Raw genomic sequence first — 26,034 nt, 5'->3', positions numbered from 1 at the left:
TAAAAAAAAAGCTCTAACAGAGGCCCTTTTGTTGCCGGGCCTTTACGACTTACGTAAACAGTTACACCACCATTTAGATTTTAAATTTATAACCGATTTTATTGACAGTGTATCACGTGGCTTAAAATGGCTACGTGACAAGTAACTTCAATTCGGTGTTGCCAACATTTGATGATAGAAACATGGTACAAAGAATTGTAGTAATAAGTTTTGCTTTTGTTTACAGCTTATAAAACATTTAGAAGTTTGGATTTTTTCTGTTTTAATCCCCGCAGGATGTTAGAAACATTGATTTTTAGAAAAGAAATCATCAAGGTCGCAGACCGGATACGAAGCCTTCGCAGGCCGTATCCGGCCCGCTGGCAGCCAGTTTGATCCCTATATTAAATTCTAACAGACAGCTAAGGTGCAGCTTTAGCTGTCGGTTAGAATTTAACCTAACCAAAGCAGAAAAATTGTCCGTTAAATCGTTAAAATATAACAAAGACATCGTGATTACAAAAGCAGGTAAATGTAATGCTACCGTTGTCTTCGATCGGGCAGCATAGCTAGAAAAAATGGACCATTTGGTATCCGACCTCAACACGTACCAAATGGTGAATCACAACCCTACAAACCGAATCAAAAAGAAAACAACAGAATTAATCAAATCGGTAATCACGTGGCCAGAAGAAACAACTGAAAAATTTATGGTTTGCCAAAAATACACAACACAAACACACCACTACGTTCGATAGTTGCAGGAATCGACTGTCCTAAATTACCACTTAGCCAAGAAATGAGCGGCCACACTCAAGGAGTTGGTAGGTCAATCAGAAACATCATACTCAACGACAAAGATTTATTAGTCAGCTTTGAATAACTGCCCTTTTCACTAATGTCCCGATCAATGATACTATTATTTTCTTACAGAACATATTTCTGCACGACCACACGGCCCTCTTTGCCCACGTACTCGGCTCCGGGGATTTCGTTTGGCAAAATAATTTTCACCTACAAAAAGAAGGTACAGCCAGTGGCGTATTTAGGTATTTCCCGCCCCTAGGCCAGCAAAAAGTGCCGCCCCCCTCATATTTAATGAACACGTTGATTTACATGCATAACCTATTTATATCGTAAATTCGTAATATATATATATATATATATCGGTCTGTATAGTTTGGTACAAAACTCAAGATTTTTAGAGACTAGACACAATAAACACATTCGTCAGCGCATGTAATATATGGGTGACCTTGAAGACGCGAAAGCGCTTGGCGTGCGGGAACAAACTATGCCCGAGAAGCGTGGCAGCGAACGTGTTAAACTAGGCAGTCCAGAAACGTGTGAAGAGCAGTGGAAAGAACTCCACGCAGCTGTTGCGAGGAAAATAAATACCCTGGGCTTAAGACAACTATCTATAGGAGGAAAGGCAAGAATATGCAACACATATTTATCTTTTCGCTTCTGATACAAAGTAAACAACATCCCGTACCATGGACAGTGGGCAGACAAGATCCACAGACTGTGGGCCACCTACATCTGGGTCTCCAGGTACGAACTGATGAGGAGAATAACACTCTTTCATGGATTGGAAGCCGGAGGTCTAGGTCTACTTAATATCCACTTGAAAACAATCATAAACAGAGCGAAAACTTGAAACAGCAAACAATGACTCCTACAGTGGATATGGTAATAGCATTCCTACAAAAATGCCTTTCACACAGAATAATCAGCACACTGCCACAGATTCATTGAAGAATTCCCAGGATGTTTACAGAGATGGCGGAGGAATACTTATTTGTGACAGAGCACATCAGCACCAAAACACTAATTAGTCAAACAACAAAAGCAACATACTCCAAACTAAGCATACCACATAGAGAATTAAGAAGAGGCCAAATCACACTCACTCCTGTATTAAACAATGCCTTTAAGCTACCAATAAATCCGAAATATAAAACCTTCTATAAAGTTCACCATGCTTGCCTACCAACCAAGACATAATTGCTAAATTATACTTCTTAAAGGGCATGCAACGTCAATTTTTCCTGGAACTGGAAACACTATTCCACCTCATGATATATTTGATACAAGCAGAAAAAACAAGGGAAGCTGTTAAAAGATGGCTTCTTGAAATCCAGTTAACTATGAATTATTATTCTGGTTAAAAGGAAAACATATAAACAGGGTGCAAATAATCGTTCTCATCCGATGAATGCAATTTGGGTTCACAGGTGCGACAAAGTATATGGAAGAGAAGGCATTCCGGGCATTATATCGAAACTACACCACCGCATTCAGGAAGCGATGACAAATTCAGTCCAAACTAGAAGAATGATTAGAAAGGAATGGGCCCAGTTATCCTCACGCCTTACATTAGACGAACCCTCCAATCCACAACAGCACGAAACCATCGTCACTTCAGTGAAAATAACGTAGATCTGAAATACAATCAGAAAACCTCCTAGCTCTTCACTTCCATCAGAAGAAACAGCACCTGCGCTATACCTCGATCAAGCGAAACAGATCGTCGAACGCAGGAAAAAGTGTGAGCTCTTACCTCAATGGAAACAGCGAACTCACATCCTGTAGCCAAAATAATGTAACATCCACGACTCCAGTGAAGATTAATTCGACCTACCACTGTCTGGGTTAAATCGAATGTAACCTCGGTAATTTTTTTGACCAGAGTGTAACTCCTGCAGTCTTAGCGAGCATCAGTGTAACAGCAGCACTTCAAGTGGTCAGTCTTGAAATAAACATGCCTCATATCTAACTGCTAAAAAAAAAAAAAAAAAAGACACCGTAATGTAATATAATACACATGGAGCCCTGTATGATTACAGCTTAACAATTACCTTGTAATGTTATTATTATTATTATTACAGGCGACTCCAGGGAGTCCTTAGACTCACCGAGGGAGGCCCTAAACATCATGTCCACACAACTATATGACATTCTCACAGTATCTCACAGTATATACAGGGTGTTCGGGATAAATTTGACAGTTTCGTAAGGAAAAAGAAAATCTTCTTTGTATCTATTAAATTTAATGAATTGACAAAAAAACATTACAGGCAGAGTTAATTACAATACTATCAACAAGATTTACTCAAAATAACCACCATTAGCATCGATCACTGCTTCAATTCTGCTTCGGAACCTCGAACAAGCTGATGCTACAGTCTCCCTGGGAAGGGCCGCAAAAACTGTTTTAATTTTATCCATTAACTGGGCTTTTGTATTACTGGAAGTGCGATTGGTGTCTTTTTCAACTGCGCCCCATACAAAATAATCCATGGGGTTAAGGTCTGGGGAGTTTGGAGGCCAAACATTTGGACTGGTGAAGTCGTAGAAATTTTCAGACAACCATTTTTGACTTTTCCCAGAGGTGTGGCAAGGGGCCGAATCCTGCTGCCATACATACGGCCTACCATTGGCTACCCTTGTTATCCAGGGCTTGACTACAGTTAGCAACTCCACGAACAAAGCCCGAATTCCAATGCCAGGGTTCTTCAACACCTGTTCCTGCAGATTTGCGAGGAATTCTGCTGTACGAACGCAATCAGATCGTCTGCTAGGGATCTTTCTTCTTGCTACATCCTCGTAGTCACCATTGCAAGTCTCTAGTTCATGCCTGATTGTCTTTACTGTATTCAGGGAGCATTGGGCAGCAGTCGTAATATCCTTATTTTGATGGCGGGCACGAATCATCATGATACAAGTTATTCTCTTCCATGATTCAGGTGGGTTCCAGCTATCCATCTTTTCTGACATCTTGTATATGAATGAAGAAGGGTCCAAACTTTTAAATGAAGAGAAGTGTGTGTTAATACATGTAACTTACGGGAAAATATAATTAATTATAAATATGTCAAATTTATCCCGAACACCCTGTATATGACATTCTCACAGTAGGAGTCATCATACCTTGCCTTGAACTCACTCACCGTCATAGCACCCACAACAGACTCTGGTAGCGTATTCCACTCATTTACCACTCTAAAAGTAAAGAACCCAGCTCTAACACCCTTGCTAACCACACTCTTGCCCAGCTTCCATAGGTGTCCCCTAGTTCTCCCACCACCAGTCCTGATCTCAAAAATATCCTCTGAATTAATCCTATGGCAACCCTTTAGCAATTTGAATGTCTCAATCATATCTCCCCTTTTCCGCATATCAACTAGTTTCTGCAACCCACAAATCTTCAACTTGTTCTCATAAGGTTCATTCCATAGACCTGATATCATCTTGGTCACTCGCCTCTGGATCCTCTCCACCTCCTCCCCATCAAGAAGAAACCTAGGTGACCAAATCTGGGCACAGTAGTCGAGATAAGGTCTTATCAAGGCTCGGTACAGAGGTACAATAATTTGCTTGTCTCTGCTCGTCAAAGTATTTTTCAACAACCAAGTGAGCTGATGAGCTGATTTAGCTACATTTGCAATGTGCCCCCTAAACTTCATCTCCCTATCCACCAACACTCCCACGTCCCTGGCCTCATCAATCTCCTGGAGTACAGTTCTACCAATATGGTATATTGCTGCTAATCTTTTCACCCCAAAATGCATAACATTACATTTTGTCACATTAAATTGACGTCCATTCTCCTTAGCCCAGTCCTCCAATCTATCCAAATCATCCTGCAAAATTTTAATATCATGTGCATTCACTATTGTTCTACCCAACTTTGCATCATCAGCAAACAAATGAACAGTTCCTCTTAGATCCTTTCCTATATCGTTAATGAACAAATCAAATAGTATTGGTCTAAGAACAGAACTCTGCAACACACCACTAGTCACAGGTCGTCTTTTGGACTCTTCCCCTGAATAAACTACTCTCTGATATCTCTCCATTAACCACCCACCTATCTATCTCACCAACCCTATATCCATTCCTATATGTAGTAGTTTACGGATTAGAATTCCATATGGTATCCTGTCAAATGCCTTAGCCAGGCCCAACAGTATCACTGTAAACCCATTACTCTTATCCAGTTCAGCCGTCACTGTGTTATAAAACTTGAGCAAGTTACTGAGGCATGATCTACCCTTCACAAAGCCATGCTGTCCCCCGTACAGTATCCCATTTTTATCAATCCATTCCTGTATTTTTCCCTTGACTACTTTCTCAAAGACCATGACAATGACTCCTGATATGCTGATTGGTCGATAATTTGCAACAGTAGTCATGGATCCTCCTTTATGCAGTGGAACTATTTTCCCCTCTTTCCACACCTTTGGGACTAAACCAGACTCCAGACTCAGATTAAACAATAAAGTCAAGGGCACTGATAATTCTTTAGCCGCTTCACGTAAGACCCGTGCCGGTATACCATCCAATCCCACAGATGTATTTACATTAAGGTTCTGTAATAGACTATTCACCTCCACTTCATTCATACAATTCCCGTATAAACTAATGGTTCCTTCATTTTTTTTGTCACCACCTGCATGATATATTCTTGCAAAGCGCTCGCTCAGTAATTCCACTATATCGACTGATTCAGTGACCTCCTTACCATCATCATTCCTTAAAATCATTTTGCCATGGACAGTTTTTTTTTTTTTTTTTTTTTGCTTGCAGCATATTGAAAGAACTGTTTGGGATTCTCTTTAGCTTGCAGCTAGTTTCCTTTCATAATCCGCTTGTGCTTTTTTTTTTTTTACCACACTCGTTACCCTTCTGGCATGCGCATTATACCGTTCGTGTGCCTGCAGATCACCTCTTTCTTTAAATTCCCTCCACAGTTGTTTCTTTTTTTGCAGCTCAAGCTTAATAGTGTTTTTCATCCATTTAACCCCTACTTGTTTTACTATTCGGACCCTAGCTATACAATCAGCCATAACCTCCTGTAAATGCTCCTTGACCACTTTCCATGCTCTATCGACATCCAGCCCTTGCAGTTTTACATGCCATGGCACTGATCCAAGCAATCTCCTAAGCTTGTCATATTTGCCAGTACGGTAATTCCACATATACACTGTCTTAATCGAGAATTCCACACCTTTAGCCACCTCCCAGGTCAAGACCTTATGATCACTCTCACCAATAGGTGGCAACATGGTCATATTCATTACAGTCAAATTCTCAAATGCTATTACCAGGTCAAGCACTCTCACACCCCTAGTATTTTCAATTACATGCTGTCTCAGATAGTTATCCTTTAATAATTGAATAAAATCCATTTCCTTCCTCACATGTGTCCTCTCCTCCTTCCTATCAATGTTACCATAGTTGAAATCTCCCATAATAATTACCCTCCTTCCACTCATTTCATCAATTTGTTTATGCATACTGTCTCCACCATGTATTCCATCACCTGGTCTAGAGCAGCACCCAACTGTATATTTTGTTTTGCCAGTCTCAATCTCACACCAAATAGCATCAAACGAGTCTTTTCACAATCCTGCGATACAACTTTAATTCTCCTTGGCTGCAGTTCGTCAGCTGTCATCAATAACACCCCACCCCCCATTTTATTCTCTCCGTCCCTCCTAAACACACTATAACCTACACATTCTATCCCACTAACTATATCATCTTCCGTCAGCCATGTTTCACTAATGCCAATAACCTGTGGCCAGGAAGAGCTAATCAAGGTCAAAAATTCTTCCTTCTTGTTCCTAATACTCCTGGCATTAGTATACATGAAATGCAGAGGTCCCTTTGTCCCACCCCTATCTTGATGCGTTATTCTAACTATCCCATTCCGATTTAGAATAATGGGTTATTCTAAATATCCCATTTTCACTTCATTCAGCAACACTTTATATATAGAAGAGAAATTTCTGAGAATGCTCTTTCGATGTATATTTGTTATATACGGTATAATTTATTTTTGTTGCATATAATTTGTTAATTATATATAACAAGTATGATATATATATACAGGGTGTCCCAAAATTCACGCAAGATTTAAATTTAGTGCAATTTGTGCGGTAAAGTGTTGCCAACGAGAAAAAAAAAGACAGCGTGACAGCTGACAGTTCAAGGTTATTAAAAATGACCACACACAGCGAAGGGAGTTCGTTGAATGGATTATGGAACAACAACAAGTGGATGCTTATTTTTCGAACAAAATCATCTTCAGCGATGAGGCTCATTTTCATCTTGATTGCTTCGTTAATCGACAAAATTGTCGCATTTGGGGTTCAGAAAATCCACGAGTGATTGTTGAGAAACAAATGCATCCACAACGTGTCATTGTTTGGTGCGGATTTTGGGCTGGAGGCATCATCGGTCCATTCTTCTTCGAAAATGCGGCTGGTAAGGCAATAACAGTTAATGGTGCTCGCTATCGCGACATGATAATCCAGTTTTTTGTGTATTTCCCATATATATATTTATTTATATATTTATACAGTATATTATATGGGAAGGGAAACTATATTATTTATATATTATATGGTAAATATATATTTTCATAAATGTAAAACACATCTCCTAGGAGATGTATGATGTTATACATTATGAGTGGGGGTCACTACTCAGACCGGTTTCAACATTTATTGAGGTCTCATCAGTGAGTAGGCAGACCCTGAAATGCCAAGGTTTAAATAATACAGAGCTTATCAATTTCACCTATGCAAGTTGCCACGAGGTGCTTTGACCTTATTAATTAAGAATCTCCGGATGAGAGAAAGATGTGAAAAGTTTTTTACCTTGGGTATAATATATGTTAAAGATACCAAGTAATTTTTAATTAATAAGGTCAAAGCACCTTGTGGCAACTTGCATAGATAAAATTGATAAGCTCTGTATTACTTAAACCTTGGCATTTCAAGGTCTGCCTACTCACTGATGAGATCTCAATAAAAGTTGAAACCGGTCTTGGTAGTGACCCCCCCACACACACCTATAATGTATAACATCATACATCTCCTAAGAGATGTGTTTTACATTTATGGGAAATACTAAGGAAAGTGATCAGAACTTAAAACCATCTTTACCACGAGTTGCCTTGGTGTTGCACCACCACCATCAGTTTTGAACGACGTTCAGGAGCAAACTTGACTGACTTGTCTGTTTGCTTACTTGGGAAAAAGGATTAAAACCAGGTTATAAAAAGGTTATAAAATTACTTGGTATCTTTAACATATATATATATATATATATATATAACAGACAAACAAGTCAAGTTTGCGCCTGCAAGTGTTGCAAGTCTAGCTGATCCTGCAAGACCAAGGTAACTCATGGTAAAAGTAGAATAAGCTCTGATCACTAATCTTAATATTTACCGTTAATGCAAAGCACATCTCCTGGAGGATGTATGATGCTTTGTATTAAAGGCAAGGGGCCACTACCCAGACCAGTTTCGACCTTTATTGAGGTGTATTTAAGTAACGACCTCTCTAAAAATTAGGACGATCCCTAGACCACTCAATAGTGGCCGAAAGACCGTCCAACTCAGCGTTGTTCCACTCAGTGACAGACTCACTCCGTCACCGAGAACTTCTCAGCGTTGGCTCTACCCAGTGGCAGGCTCACCCCACCACCAGCCAGAGCCATAATCTCAGCGGTAGCCCTACTCAGAGACAGGCAAAAACCTATCCCCAAGCAGAGCCTCTCAAAGCCAGCCCTCGCCAGTTCCGACCCCTATCGAGGTCTCATCAGTGGGAGCCAGGCTAGAAATACCAAGATACATAATACAGAGCTTATAAGTATTTTACCAGAACAAGTTACCATACGATGTTTTAACCTTATTAAATAAAAATCTCAGGAGAAGATATAAATGCAGAAAGTATTTTACCTTGGGTATAATAAATATTAAAGATACTAAGCTATTTTAAATCTGGTTTTACTCCATCTCCCAAGTAAGCAAACAGACAAACAAGTCAAGTTTGCGCCTGCAAGTGTTGCAAGTCTAATCTTGGTATTTCTAGCCTGGCTCCCACTGATGAGACCTCAATGAAGTTCGAAACTGGTCTGGGTAGTGGCCCCTTGCCTTTAATACAAAGCATCATACATCTCCTCCAGGAGATGTGCTTTGCATTAAGGGTAAATATTAAGATTAGTGATCAGAGCTTATTCTACTTTTACCATGAGTTACCTTGGTCTTGCACTACGTGCAGGATCAGTTAGACTTGCAACACTTGCAGGCGCAAACTTGACTTCTTTGTCTGTTTGCTTACTTGGGAAATGGAGTAAAACCAGGTTTAAAATAGCTTGGTATCTTTAACATTTATTATACCCAAGATAAAATAGTTCCCCCCCCCCACACACACATTTTATTAGTTATTTTATTAGTTTTTTTATTTTATTTTTATTAGTTTATCTAACCGTCTGATGTCTGGTTCCAAATAGTTTCCAGTTCACACAAGGATATTTTACCATCAACAAAAATTATACTAAAATCATGACGTTTCAAAAAAACAATTGCAAATATTATTCCTACATTTGGATTCGAGGAATCTGGAAGAACTATTAATGGATGAGAAACTTTCAAAGGAAAACAAGGGATTGAAATAAAAGTATTTATTATTATTATTAACAGACCTCCATGAAGTCAAGAGACTCTTCCTGGAAAGTCTCACTCTCACATGCACAGCTCATTGTGCCTCGATTTAAATTCATTCACTGTTCCTGCACTCACCTGACCAGAAACCAACTTAGTCAATCGTCTCTGGATCCTCTCCAACATCTCATCATTCTTTTGAAAACCAGGCGACCAAATCTGTGCACAGTAATCCATATGCGGCGTGATCAAAGTCTTGTACAATGGAATCAAAACATCCTAACTTCTACATGTCAGTGTTCTACGCATCATTCTCAGAATCCGTTGTGCTATCCTCACAATTTTACAAAAATGAGCACGAGATTTTAAGTCTCTATCCACCACAGTTGCTAAATCATTCATTCCCCCCTCCGCCTCTTCCAAAATACCCTCACCAATTCTATACTCTGCATCCTATCTTTGCTTCCCAAATTTTAAAACCTTACACATTGTAATATTAAACTGACATTCCCACACACTTGTCCATTCAAACAGTCTATTCAGATTCTTGCAAAGCTACAACATCTGCTTTACTTCTCATAACTCTCTCCCAACGATTCTATGCAAATATCATTTGCATACAAATGAAACAATAATGACCCCAAAACATACCCCTGGCATGCCACTAGTGACTTTCCTCTTCTGTGATATCACTACCCCCCCCCCCCAAATCACAACCTGTTGATACCTATCGAACAGCCAATCTCCAAACGAACGCACTAACACAAACGAAAGCCTTTCTAAAATCTAAATATATACTACTATATGTGTCTCCCCTGTCCAATGCATCCAAGTCTATTTGTTTTATTTGTTTATCAGTTGAAATTTCGGATTCAAAAATACTCCTTAGCTTAAAATTAAATGTCATTTATAATTAATGTTAGAGTTTTGTTAAACAAACTACAAGAAACGAAGTGAAATATGTGCACCTGTATCAAGTAATATTTCACAAGGCAGATTTTCAATAAATCCTTGTAAAAGTGTCAAAAGATTATCTCCAGTTGCGTGAGGAGCTAAAGCTACATTGAACTCTCTTTCAGGGTTTGATATGCTTTGAGCTTTACTCAGGTCTAACGAGTAGTTTGACATTTCTGTTCTTAAGAATATGTTATTAGAATCATTTAATCCGGTCCCTAACATAACAGTCTTTAGCAAAGACTGTTATGTTAGGGACCGGGTCTATTACATCTAAAACATCTTGGAACATATGTGAAATATATATTTAAGTCTTTTTTCCTTTTCCTTAACAAGTTTATAACACTTCAAGATTTTTAACATCTTGTAGGAACAGAATTCTATTCTTGAGAGACAGCTGTGACATTAAATTAAGAATTATAAATACGTTAACACAAGAATATTTTAATGTTTGCTAAATATTTTAGTCTGAAATTAACAGACTATCCTCAGTGGCTTGATAGGAACAGTTTTTTCATGGTGGAATACAAACAATTGATCATTCAAAAGTAGAACGAGCCGCGTGATGTTACATTGCTAAGCATTAAAGAGAGGTAAATTTCATCAGAGCGACGAATAAATTATAGGTATTAATTCACAGTTTCATATAACTGTGAATTAATACCTATAACATTACATGTTATAGGTATTAATTCACAAGTAACAATACATATAACAAACAAATTCTACAACCAAGTGGAAGGAACGGCCATGAGAAGTCCACTTTCACCTGCTTTAGCCAACTTTTATTTGGAACATCTAGAAGACGTCCTGTTTTCATCTATATTCTCCCTTTTGGGTGAGATATATAGACGACATCTTTTCAGTGTGGCCTTACAACAGAGATTCGTTACCTTCCTTTTTAGGCAAAATCAATTCCTTACATCCTCGTATTAAGTTTAACATGGAGATTGAAAAAGACAACAAGTTATCCTTTTTAGACATCCTCCTCATCCGTTCACCTTCAGGTAGTCTGACAACAACAGCTTACAGAAAACCCACTTTTACTGGACGTTACATTCTCAAACAATCTCCCCATCATCCTTATCAAAAAAAGAGGAATCACAAAATGTTTAATTCGACGAGCTAGAACTAATTTCTCAACTCTCCATGAATTACAAAAAGAACTTTCAACTATCAAACATCATATTAAATTAAATGGCTTCTCCGAAAAAACTGCACACCATCTGTTCGATTCCTACAATCTAATCCAGAACAACAAAGAATCAGTACGTCGAGTTCCAATTCCATATATATCAGGGATTTCTGAACCAATTTCAAGAATTTTGAAGAAAAATGATTTAACAGCCATCTATATTCCTATTAACAAAATATCCACCTATTTCCCCCCCTCTTCTAAAGATAAACGCTCAACTATGTCTCTGCCTGGTGTGTATCAAGTTCCTTGAACTGCAATCTGTCGCACTTTGGACAAACGGACGCTCTATAGAAAAAAGAACATCAGTCATACATTCTTCATAACAAATCCGATAAGTCTTGATTGGCACAGCACGGAATAGAGACAAGCCACAACATTCTCTGGTCCAAGACTCGCCTTCTTCACAGATGTCGCTATAAATTCGAACGCCTATTGAAAGAGAGTGCTGAGGCCTTGCTTCAACGCCTAACTTGAATCGAAATCACTGTATATCCTTATCAAAAATACGGGAAAGTTTAATCCGGATAACACATTAAATGTTTTTTATTATTATTAAAATAATAATAATTATTATTATTTATTTAATAGCGACCTTTAGTTCTTACATTAGTCTAATGTTATCTTTAATTGAATTTATAAATTAAGATTGTTATATGAAACTCGAATTAATATCTATAATTTATTCATCACTCTGGTGAAATTTACCTCTCTTTAATGCTTAGAGATGTAACATTATGCGGCAGCGGCTCGTTCGACTTTTGAATGATCAATTATTTGTATTCCACCTTGTAAAAACTGTTCCTATCAAGCCACTGAAGATAGTCTGTTAGTTTCAGACTGAAATATTTGGCAAACATTAGAATATTGATTTATATCTATCCACTTATTTTAGTACTCTATTCCTTGATCTTTTCATTTACGTCGTAAATAAAATATCTAGTTCTTTTCTGATGTCTTCATTTCTTATATGATCCAATTGTGTGCATCTTTTAAATGTTTTTAAAAATCTCATCTCCCCAGCATGTATTTTACTTTCATCTTTCTTTTTAACGGTCAGCATTTCTGAACCATATAGTAGAGTGAGAGTAGCCATTACTTTGTAAAATTTCAGTTAAATTTCTCGACTTATTATTTTATTATTATTAAAATTATTCAGTGTCCCTTTAATTGTTCCACATATTTTCTTAAATTTCTTTAATTTTTCATCTATATATATATATATATATATATATATATATATTAAAGATACCAAGCTATTTTAAACCTGGTTTTAATCCATTTCCCAAGTAAGCGAACAGACAAGTAAGTCAAGTTTGCGCCTGCAAGTCTCACTCGTCCGTTTGCTTACATGGGAAATGGATTAAAACCAGGTTTAAAATAGTTTGGATGATAACAATTCACGTTTGTTCCTAATATCCTCCCTTATTCCATATAAATTTATTCAGTTGACTTCCTTCCATACCAGCTTTGTTGATTCTGTTGTCTATTTCCATATTTAATTTACCATCTTCACTAAAAATCGTGCCTAAGTAGCTGAAATGTTTTACTTGTTCCACAGGTTCTCCATTCACAATGCAGTTGATATTTTCAATGCTTCTACCTATTTTCGTTGTCTTTATCTTGTTACTGCTGACCTTCATACCATATCTATTACAACAGTTATTCAGTTTAGTCAAGGAATCTTACAGACTTGTTCTGGATTTATTTAGAAGTATAACATCATCCGCATAAAACAAAGAGCTGACATTAACATCTCCAATTTGATATCAGGTTTAATACCACTTTCCTTCATAATGTGATCCATATAGATAATGAATAACAGAGGGGATAAGGTACATCCTTGTCTGACACCAGATTTAATATTAAACCATCTTCCTGTACTTCTTTCAATTCTAACATCAGACATACAACTCAAATAAAGAATAAGTAAGTATTGTTTGATATAATGCCCCACTGACACCATATAACTGTAACGTATTGAATAGCTTCTCTCTTGGCACCTTGTCATATGCCTTTTCCAAATCGACAAAACTTAAATACAGATTTTTGTTATATTCCCATGATTTCTCAACTATTTGTGGTAAAGTGAAAATCTGATCCTGGCAGCCTCTATGTGGCCTGAATCCAGCTTGCTCTTCACCAAGCTTCCCTTCCACAATTCTTCCCAAAAAACTGTGTCATCTGTTCTATTATTTTTATTTTCTATAACTATTTTTGATCTCAACCTTTAAATGCCATGACTTTTGTTTTCTTTTGTGAAATTTTTAAACTGTATTGTTGGCTTATTTTGTTTAATTCATCAAACTGATCTTTGAAGGTCATCTTCATTGTCTTGTAATGTAATCTGATCATCTCTGCATACAGCATATTGATAACAGTTCTAGTTAACCTGATGCCTTGTTTTATTTTTGTTTTCCATATTTCAATAATCTGATCAATTTATATATACATATACAGTTAGAGATAAGTTACATACCTGTCTGACACTCCGATTTATTTCAGTCTCTTCTGTTAATTTATTACCTAACTGTAACTCTATTATTGTATCTTTGTGTAAACTTTCTATAGGAGCATTTCTTGTACCAAAGGTAATGGATATCCTTGTTTTTTCATTGTATTCCATAGTTTTTCTCTGTGTATTTAATCGAAAGCGGTCTGAGTAATCGATAAAGGCCATATGAGTCTCTAAATTAAATTCTCGTATTTTCTTTCAATAATTTGTTTTAGCACATCAATGTTGTCTATACATGATCTTCCATGTATGAAACCAGTTTTTTCTTCTGAGCGTAGATTGTTTGCAATAATTCTAAGTCTTTTATTCCAGATTTTACTGTAAATTTTGTAACCTATGTTTAATAAACTCATTCCTCTGTAATTTCCACAATCATCTCTGTCTCCTTTCTTAAATATAGACATAATCTTAACTTTTAACCAATCTGATGGAACCACACATTTCCTCCAATGGTTATTTATTAGTTTTAAGAATCTGTGATGTAAATATTCTCCACCATATTCCCAAAATTCTGTATTTATGCCATCTAATCCGGTTGATTTCCTATTTTTTTTTTTATACTTTTATTGATTCTTTTAGTTCTTCCAATAGTACTGGTTCTATATCGTACCGATTTCTTCATTACCATTTTCTGTTATTAAATTTGGGTCATACTATAAATTCTTATAATGTTGTATTCGTTGATTCTCCTGTACTGTCATATTCTAATTGTAATAAAATTAAATATATATAAATATAAAAATTTATATATATATATATAAAATAAATTATTGTAATTGTAATAAAATGCTAGCAAAGAGAAATATTTATAAAAATATTCATAATTGAAAATTATGAATATTTTCACACCTGATACGTTTTCTTTAGAGTCTGCCGCCATTTCTCCGAGGATTGATTATTGCTATGTAACTCCATTTTTTGTCCAATAATATCTACAATTGGTCTCCGAATGCTGATTAAGTCTGATTCTTTTTACAACTTCTTTAAACGACGTCTTTACTACTTTTTAATAAATCAGGAAATGAAATAAAACAACAGAAACAAATGAAATAAAGAAATAAAAAAATAATTAAAAATAACATAAATAAAATAAATAAATGGTGTTTTATTTGCAAATTATACATAAATAAGCATAATAACACTGACGTATTAAATCTATCAGTATTTGCAATTGCGACCGGTTGTTTCTTAGCCAAACACGGTCCAAAATTTATATCGTTTTTCGAAGTCAATGGAGTCGTCTGTTAAGACTAAAAATGATAATATCGTGTAAATAAACTAAACAAAACAAATAGCATAAGCAGTTCATAAAGTACACGTTTGAAAAAAAATAAAATAAAATAAAATAAAGTACAACAAATAGTTGACCATGGTTATCACATCTTGACTATCAAATTCCGTAATCATTGTGCATTCCTTTTGGCTTCACGAAGTCCATCCATTCTATTTGTATGTGTTCATTCTGATGATGTGATGAGCTACTTAACACGAAATATTAGTGGTTTATATTGAATCCCTTACTTTTTTCTTACGTAAGTTACGTGTGTAGAGGTTTAATCATGCCTACGAATTGCATTCGTGTTAGAAATAAAAAAAAAAAAAAAGAGTTGTTGACTGTCAACAACTCACGCACGCACATAGAGTACAGAAGTATTCCTTAAAGAAGAAAAAATTAGTAGAAATCAGAAACGTATCTACTTATCCTATACTGATATCGAACAGTGTTCCGCCCTCCCCCCTCCAACAACAAAAATTTAGGAGACAGCCTTTAGACGGGTTCTATTAACGTCACACATGCCCTGCAAATAATAGCAACAATGGAACAACTGGTACTCACAACTTCCATCGAAGTCAATTTATTTATTTTGTGCTTTGTTTTCAGCTATCTTCGCCTTATTATAGTTTCATTTTATTAATCAATGACTTCGCCATCACAAACCATTTGGGGTGGTTTGTGATGGCGACTTGCAATCTGGTGGTTTGCAATTATATTCTTTCGTTTATTTTGTTTACCCCGGACATTCTTGGGGACGTTGTTGGTGTTTTAATGTTTCTAGAGCGTTTTCTTGTTTCTCTGTTCTATTTTCAAATGCTTTCTTCTTCCAACCCATCTTCATTCTTCATCTGTATTTATGTTTTGTCCTATAAGGTTTCTTCAATGTTTGCAATTTGCATGTTCTCAGTTTTTGTACTGGCATTTGGTTCCTATGAGCAGTTGTTTCTGTTGACTGCAATGTATTTTTAATTGTAGACAAAGAAAAAGAGTTCTTTTCTACTGGAATAGTTTCTTTTGGATCGTTACATTCTCTGGCAGTATTTAAAAGTTTACCATTCGCTTCAGCAGTAAGCGGGTCATCTAGACGGCACACTACATTTACAAATTTAGGAATTTTTGATGTGGGATGTTTTTAACACAAATGAATTAAACAAGAATTTTAAGTCAACAACTTTGCAACAGTGAAAAAACATTACAGTATTGTACGTCATGTGAAATAAAAATCAGAATTTTTTTTTTGATATTTTGAGTACGAAAGGTCATTCAACAGAAATAAAAAATAGATTTTATAATTACGATTAACATTTCAATAAAATACTATGGAAGAGCCATTGGTCGAATTTAATCTTATAATGGATACATTTTTTCCCCCTCCACGCTTAGTACTGTAGCTGGGGCCAATGAATCTATACTAAATAATAAAACACGAGACTTTTTAAAGTCACTTCAGAACTCCAAATTACGGTAGTGGTCTTACATCGCGCGATGAAACATCCATGCAGTCGTAGGAGAAGGCTCTGGGATAAGCAAGACTGAAGGGAATGGAATGGAGGACAAGAGTGATTTCCAGTCGTCAAAATGAATAAATTGACAAGAGGACAGCAATTAATAATAGAGGAGTTTAGTTTAATAAATGAAATATATGAAATGTTTGTTTACGGTTCTGTATAACAGAACCATAAACAAATGCACGGAAAAATAAACAAAAAAATTGAATATTAAACTCATTTAGCAACAGATGCTCAAGAACTGATTTTGTATTTTGCTGAGACATGTACATAAAGATTGAAGAGCAATGAATTTACAAGCCCGAAATCTACTAGAAATCTCAGATATTTCATCCCTCAACACAAACAAACCAATTAGAGAATGCGCCCTTATATATTGGATTAACCAATCCGTTGTAGTGTTAATTAGATTTCTATGAAACCCAAATATAAAACTAAATAATACTTATTTTAGATACAGTGAATAAGCTACAAAAAGATTAGTAGGAAGCTCGAAGCTATGTTATGGCATGACACCCAGCAAGGAAAGGATGTTAGTAGTGCACGGGAGATAGTTTACGGGCATCTAGAAGAAGCTATATTAAATTGTATAATAAGGTAAGGAGGGTAAATCAGGTAGGAGTAAGATGGATGAGTATTATTAATAAGCACGAGCTACAGAAGAAGAAAATGCTGTGGAGGGTATATAAAGAAAAATGTGACCAGCAAACTTGTGAACAGTATAAAGGTCAGGCAAGAAGGGTGACCAGTATGGTAAGGAAGGCAAAATCAGACTACGAAAAAAAAAAAAAAAAAAAACCCTAGCCAAGCAGGTCAAAGGAAATCCCAAAGAGTTCTTTCATTATGTGGCAAGTAAGACTATGGAAGATTAACCTTAATGAGTGATGACGGCCACGAGGAGACAAAAGCCGATAAAATGGTTGAGTCACTCAGTAACTCAACCATTTTATCGGCTTTTGTCCGATAAAATGGTTGAGTTACTGAGTGACTCCAATTCATCCACTTCTGTTCCCACAGACACTAATGTGGGAACAGAAGTGGATGAATTGGAGGTTCTTAGGATATTGTAGAATATCAATGTAAATACAGCTGTGGGATTAGATGGGATATCAGCTCGGGTTTTGCAAGAATGTGCAAGAGAACTGGCGATGCTTCTGACTAGGCTCTTTAATTTAAGTCTCAGCTCTGGTCGAGTTCCAAGGGAGTGGAAAGAGGGCAAAATAATTCCCTTGCATAAGGGAGGTTCTAAGACTGCAGTAGCAAATTATAGACCAATCAGTGTCTCAGGCGTGATGGTAAAAGAACTAGAAAAATTGGTCAGAAAGAAAATTCAGGAATGGGTGGATAGAAATTTGATATTGAGGGGCAACATGGCTTTGTGAAGGGTCATGCCTTAGTAATTCATTAACTTTTTGTAATGAAGAGTCAGCATGAATAAGTGAAATGGCTACATTATGGTTCTAATGGATTTCGCAAAAGCATTTGACAGAATACCACAACGAACTTTGTTTCGCAAATGGGGATGGATATGACACTAGTTAAGTGGATAAGAGCGTGACTGCTGGATAGATATCAAAAAGTAGTATACGAAGCAGCAGGATCCAGGCGAAAGCTGGTAACTAGTGGTATGCCGCAAGGCTCAGTGTTAGGACCGCTACTATTTAATTTATACATAAGTGATATGGGAAGTAAACTGAAAGAAATATTCAGTAGTTTGCTGATGATACAAAATTAGGTAGGGTAATAGTTAATTAAGACGATTCGAGAGCTTGCAGGAGACGATTTAAATAGGCTGTCAGTATGGGCAAAAGATAATGAGTATCAGTTTAATGTGGGAAAGTGTAAAGTTGTGCATTTCGGAATAAATAGATCACAAGCTGTGTACCACGTTGATGTAGCTATACTCCAGGAAATATATGAAGCTATGGATTTAGGGATGGTGCTAGACAGTGAGTTGAAGTTTAGATGTCATGTTGCTAAGGCAGCTCATAAGATTACTTGGCGATTGGACACACTACCAGGTAGACATAAGATAGTTATTATTCCACTTTATAAGGCATTGACACTTCCACATCTGAATTAGATTACTGGTCTACGGTCTAGTCACTTGGGTTTCTTGGGGACCAGGAAGTGGTGGAGAGGAATCACAGGCGATCAACCAAGATGGTCATGTATCTTGAAACGTTCCCTATGAAAATAGATTGAGGGACTGCAGACGATGAAAAAGAGGGGATATGATAGAAACATTTAAGTTGCTTAAAGGGGTTTAGGATAGATGCAGGGGAAATGTTTCAGCACTTGGCTAGAGGGATCAGAACAAGGGGGTCATCCCTGGAAATTGAATAAAGGTGTAGTTAGTAGGGGATGCGAGGACTAGATTTTTTGCTTGGAGAGTGGTGAATGAGTTGTCAGTTGTGAGTGCTTTGTAGTGAATGGGTTCAAGGAAAGGGATGATAGATTTTGTGGATAGTACAAGGTGAGAAGACTAAATTTTTTGTACTTGGTACACAATGGATGTGTTCTTGCTGAGACTAAAACTACTACAGGTACTTTGGGAAAATATTTTTGCTAGAATCTCAACAATAACTTCATATCTTCCGGAATTTTTAATATTGAAAGTGCAAGAAGACAACTAGTGCGAAGTATTATAATATATTTCCAACAAATATATAAATATATATGTGGGAAGTAATTTACCACATATATTTCGAATACTTTGTAGCTCTCAGGATATATTGAACTTTGCCAAATCAGTCGACAGTGAAAAATGTATTAAAACCTCCATATGGTCGTACAATGTCATATGACTGTGAGATTTACTAAAAACATGTCTATCATGTCTATAAAAAGCGAGATATTGGAGTAAGTAAACCCTAGTGATTTTGAGTTCTTAATTATTGTGTTTAAAAATTGAATATCTTGAATATCTCCAATTTGGTTCTAATTGACAATAAATGTATCTTTTTTTCAAAATTCCAAAAAGTATGAAACCTTATATATGACAATCCCCTACCTGTCGAATGTCACAGCGCAACCAAGCGCCGAAACGGATAATCCATATTTTTTGAATTAATCCAATTTTTAACAGGGACTCTTTACTTTCCAACTGTCCATTTTTTAACATGGAAGTCTATGGGCGACCGCTGTGCACGTCATGATGCGTTAGCAGGCGGCTCGTCCTCGTTCGCGAACGGAAGTGACGTCACCGGAAGGGGGATGAAGAGGATGTTACATCAGGCAGACGTCACAATGACGCACCGATGGGTAGAAGAGGATAGCGTCTCGCTAGTGGAATAATTGCGCCCGCCGATTTTGAAACGAGCATTCCTTTACCAGAGGAACTGAACCTACGTAGGATATAAAGAAAACAGCTATAACACAAATAAGAAGCATTTTTGCTGGATGTCACCACAGATGAAACCTGTTAGAGAAGCTGACGTATCTTTCGTAATATTACGGGCGCTGGAAGGGCATATGCGGCCGAACTAAATATATCCCATGCACGATGCAATGTTGTCGGTTGAATAGTAGTCGATAACACTTAACAAGCACAAGCAGCACTGAGGAGAATATAAATAAAGCATACAAGAAATGAAGTAAAAATGAGTTGGGTATTCGTTTCGTGTTTGTTATCACCACACAAACGCTATCATGACTCCATATTTTTGGCTACTGTTAGGGTTCCGTCACTGGCGGGAAAATGCAGCCGAACATGGTATCCGCCATACGCAGACAACGTAGGTGCGATTGCTGGATGTCGTGGATTGTATGGTATCGTCGGTTTCCATACAATGGACAATTCCTAAATACATACATACAGATCCAAACATAACCAATACAAGCAGCACATACTAAGTAAGAGAGGACAAAGTTAGATTTTTTTACAAAACGAATGCGCACATATCACGAACAGAAACTAACTCCCTGCAGCAGGCAACTACCACGTGGATGAAGATGGTCAGTAAATACAATACCTATGGTAAGATGGCGCTTTTGGTCATTGTTATCGCGGGCGATTTATATAGCAGCATTTACAGAGCGATGAACCTGATATATTGTTAATATCACATTTTAATCTACGAAGTGCTTATTTAATAGTTACATTTGAAATTAGGAATTCGTGCATTAAATATGTCTGTGATCGTTCTTCTACACACACACACACACACACACACACATATATATATATATATATATATATATATATATATATATATATATATATACACACACACTTTATAATATAAAATGATAATTAAAATTAAGTGATATTACATCCCATTTTGTTCCGCTACAAAACTTAGATGTTAAACTTAAATATTAAAATTTAAAAAAATAATCACTAATAACTAAAAATAATAACTATCCAGGTTTGCTGGACGTGTATATACGTCCTATGCTTTTTTTTTATTATTGTTTTCTGTGAGGAGTAAGGGTTTTTCTATATGCCCCCCATAGAGAGTGAGGCCCCCAGCTTGCACATCATGCGCCTAATGGTAAATGCGGCCCTGAATATATATATATGCTTTTTTTTTATTATTGTTCTCTGTGAGGAGTAAGGGTTTTTCTATATGCCCCCCATAGAGAGTGAGGCCCCCATATATATATATATATATATATATATATATATATATATATATATATATATATATATATAAATAACGATCTTCTATGTATATATATATAGAACGATAGAACGATGATACGAAATACTAGACAATAATGTTCTCAGCTGGAGGTAAAGATTAAAAGCTTAGATTACTCTCAATGCTATTGAGAAAGAATAGTTGAATTCGTTCAGAAGTCGCACTAAACAGCCTCAAGCAGTTTCGAATTAATTCATGTATATTGATTGTAGATGCAATTTCATGCTCTATAGATATTATTATTAGACCAGTGAGTCGTTCCTGAGGCATCGTAGAGCGATTTTTTTTTTTTTTTAAGTTTTAATTTTGAGAAACTCGGGGGAAAAATTGCGAAATTATGTACGATCATCAGCGAGCAGCAGGACGGCTGGACTTATTTAATTTTTTGGTTTTTTTTTTATTAGTAATCAAGGTTTTTACCAATTTTTTTCGAAGGTTGTAATTTTTCCCCGAAATATGTAGCAAAATCTGGCTCCCAGAAGTTCGCCTAATGGTAAAACCGGACCTTGGCATAAGAACCCAGCTTTTCTCTTTTTTTGTGGGGGAAGGACCCACCTATTAATCTGTTGATGTTAAAAAAAAATTATTTTCAGTATCGTTCATAACACAATTGTTACGAACGAAAAGCGCTTAGGTTAGGGAGCATACTCATGCATTTTATTGTACTAAAAGAACATAACTATTTCAAAATTTGCCACCGATCTAAACTAGCTGAAATATCTTTTATAAATATGCGGTCATTTCTTGTTTGTACTATGTCAGATAATGATGATGATAATAATAGTGATAAGAAAAGATGCGGTACTTTCATTGAGTGGAGATTATTAGAATGAAGTAATTTATAATGTACTTTCTTTGTGTGATTTTAGAAAAGTGCACATCATTATTTTCTGGCTATTAGTGTCAACTGAACATCGGAAATCATGGAAATGACTAACTATAGTGGATTTCTAATGGTTTTGACCTCCTGACTTAGAAGAGAAAACCTGTGTTACTTTGGATTTCCTCAATTCAAGCTAATATTTTGGTGATTTTCAAGACAGATGTATGCTTACAGCCTCAAACAGCTGCTGCTGTTTGAGAACAACTCTTTTCATATATTTAATAAAAGAGCAAACATGCATTTTATTAAATATATATGTGCTCGGCCGCATATGCACGCAAGCGACCGATCGTAACCAGAGGCACATAGGGAGACCACGCCGCTATGCTAGTCTCCGACGGAGAGAGAGATACGAGCGTCACCATGAGATTTAACTTCCGCTTCATCCCCCTTCCGGTGACGTCATTTCCGGTAGCGAACGAAGACTTGGTGCCGGCTCACGCATTAATGCGTGATTTTTTGGAAATGGATTAATTTCCAAATCTCAAACGAGCCCCAATTTTAGTAAGTTGCGCTATTCTCACTGAAAGGTAACAAATTGCATGACATGCTAATATCGGAATTTAGATTCGATACGATCTTTCTCACGTTACCTCGAACATTTTTAAGAAAGGGAAATACTATTTGAAATAGTACCTACCATTCGCCAATACACTCTGATATCTCATAGGACAACAGCCAACAGAGAAGGCTGAACTTACACTTTGCTACACCTACCTGTAAGTGAATGCTCCAATAAATTTCATTAAAGTGCGCATGCGTGCTTTATCCTGTTCAGGTTGTTTTTCCCTTTTGTTCATGTCATATTTCTTTTAAAAAGCGCAGCACTTCCTACAGTTGATTCTAGCAGCATTACGATATATGCAGCCTACAACCCCCCCAAATAAAAAACTCCTTGAATCTGACTTAGAGGTGATATTAAATACAGGCAGAGCAGTGATTATAGCCGGAGATCTTAATGCCAAACACTCAGTCTGGAATAGCAGAAACTCAAATATTAATGGAAGAATACTCAACTCTTACACCACTTCAAGAAATATAACAGTAATAGGACCCACTGAACCCACACATTATGGAGCTACCGGTCGTCCTGATGTACTAGATATAGCTATATTAAAAAACATAGCGCACAGCTATCAGATACAAGCAATCAACGACTTAAGTTCTGATCATAACCCCATCATATTACAACTAGGCACCATACAAGATATAACAGAAAACACCACCGCATTTATAAATTGGAAACAACTTCCCTTAGCCTTCCAGGAAAACCTTGGTCCAATACCGCATATAACATCTGCTGAAGATGTAGAAAAAGCAGTGAAGACTCTTGAAAAACAACTGCTGACAGCTATAACGCAGGTAACAAATATAACCAAATGTACACCATCAAATAAACTTCCACAGGATATAAAACGTCTTATCCAAGAGAAAAACAGATTAAGAAGGCAATATCAGAGAACAATGGACCCAGCGGATAAACAAGCAGTCAATAGAGCAACAAACCAGGTTCGATATGCCCTACAGGACCACCGTAACCAACTCTGGAATAACAAAATTCTCCAATTAAACACAGAGGATCAATCAATATGGAAAATGATGAAATCACTCCGTTCAAAGCGTTTTACATTTCCTCCAATCCAAGGTGAATCTAATGTTGTCTACAACGACGAGGAAAAAGCTGAAGCATTTGCTGACAGTTTAGAAAAACAATGCAGCCCCAATTATATCAATACAGATATAAATTTCATAAGTAAAATTCACACCCAAGTGCGTAAAATAACTCAAAATGCCTCATTCCAATCCAATAACAAATCCGTATCACCAACAGAAGTATATGAGATTTTAAGAAAACTAAATAATAAAAAGGCTCCAGGTCCAGATGGAATAACAAATAAGGTACTCAAGTTACTTCCTCGCAAAGGGGTTATGCATCTAGTAGCCATCATTAATGCCATCTTCCGGCTAAATTATTTCCCACAACGATGGAAAATTGCCGACGTTTTCCTAATTCCCAAACCTGGGAAAAATACACAGTTTCCTGTAAATTACAGACCAATCAGCCTTCTTTCATGCATAGGTAAGATAGCCGAACGTGCTATTCTCACACGGCTTCAAGAGGCAACAGATATCAACCATATAATTCAAGATGAACAATTCGGCTTTAGGAAATATCACTCCACAACGCTACAAATTTACAGAGTTATCGAACATATAACCCAAGGGTATGAATGGCACCAACACACTGGCGCAGTTTTTCTAGACATCACTCAGGCATTTGATAGAGTATGGCATCATGGACTAATTTTTAAACTACACGAAGTTGGTATTCCATTGCCACTAGTGCTACTTATCAAATCATATCTACACAACAGAAAATTTAAAATAAAACTCAACGGTATCAGATCCACGGAGAGGAGAATCACGGCCGGAGTACCTCAAGGCTCTCTACTATCTCCCCTACTCTTCTCCATATACATGGCAGATCTCCCCAAACTGTCTCCAGCTATCACCGCTCTGTATGCCGACGATACAATCATTATAGCCAGATCCCTCCGTCCACACCTGGCCACAATCAAGCTGCAGAGAGCAGTCAATGAATTGGAGGATTGGTACACCAAGTGGCGTATCGCAATTAATCCAAACAAAAGCTCTGCAGTACTTTTCACCAGACGTAAGGCAGAACCGAATACAAGCATACAAATGTTTGGTAAAATCATCCCTTGGCGCAATTCTACCAAATATCTGGGAATTCATCTTGATAGACGTCTAAACTTCAAGTCACATATGGATAGTGTTACCACTAAGGCAAGTCAGACTATAGCACAGCTATATCCACTTTTGAACAGGAACAGCTTCCTAAGCATAAGCAACAAAATTTTACTTTTCAAATCGGTAATCAGACCGCAACTAACTTATGCCTCTCCAACCTGGGGTCACACGACTAAAAGCAACATCAACAGACTTCAGATAATACAGAATAAATGCCTAAGAATGGCATTTAATGCCCCATGGTTCATCAGAAACATCCGGTTACATCAAGAAGCCAATCTTCCAGATATTAAGACCTACATGACAAACATTACAGAGAAATTCTTCACAATCACGGATAATCACCCAAATCAGTTAGTTCGACAGGCAGCGGACTACAAGCCCTCAGATCGTTTCAAACATAAAAAACCGAAATCCTCCATCGCAAGAGAAAGCTGATACAGCCTCAATGCTCACAATGAGCGGGTAAATTACCCACAATAATCTCATCACCCACAATCTAAAATCCAGATGAAGGGATAAAGAGTCAAGGACTCAGTCCATCAACCATTTAAGTTCAAGTTCAAGTTCAACAGTTGATTCTTGTTAGATGAACATAAGTAGTTTAATGTTGCGTTGATATAACTATTAGGTAGTCTATACTGTATATTACGTATATTTTTTTATCGATGGATTCCGTAATCATTGTCACGATATGCGTGTGCGTGGTTTATGATAAGCTAAAAACAAATAAATTGCAAAAAATAAATTTAAAAAATACAAAATATGTATATTTTTATTTTATTTTTGCTACTGCAATCTAAAATTATTTGTCATAGCATGCAGAATACTATTAGCGATTAA

At 36.7% G+C, this 26,034-nt stretch overlaps 1 protein-coding gene across 9 annotated transcripts in view; it reads right to left on the bottom strand.

The window, feature by feature from the left end:
* The window catches only part of LOC150098636 (uncharacterized), a 180,350-nt gene that overhangs the window by 43,977 nt on the left and 110,339 nt on the right, over positions 1 to 26,034 (bottom strand). For 4 of the 9 annotated variants that reach the window (XM_090404915.1, XM_090404914.1, XM_090404912.1 and 1 more), the window contains one exon: positions 14,956 to 15,105. The exons of 2 other annotated variants lie outside the window; for them this stretch is intronic. In XM_090404915.1, the coding sequence (XP_090261041.1) occupies positions 14,956 to 15,021 (66 nt within the window). In that variant the 5' untranslated portion in view covers positions 15,022 to 15,105. Of the gene's footprint in view, positions 1 to 14,955; positions 15,109 to 26,034 lie in introns of all 9 variants that reach the window. 3 more of the 9 variants (XR_016549490.1, XM_090404910.1, XM_090404911.1) reach the window with 1 other exon arrangement.

The sequence above is a fragment of the Typopeltis vanoorti genome, chromosome 15 (assembly GCF_054136105.1).
Source record: "Typopeltis vanoorti isolate ZY-2024b chromosome 15, IOZ_Tvanoo_1.0, whole genome shotgun sequence".
In the NCBI taxonomy this organism is placed as follows: domain Eukaryota; kingdom Metazoa; phylum Arthropoda; class Arachnida; order Uropygi; family Thelyphonidae; genus Typopeltis; species Typopeltis vanoorti.
The sequence above is the reverse complement of the archived record's forward strand: the minus strand, read 5'-3'. Positions and strand labels throughout refer to the sequence as shown.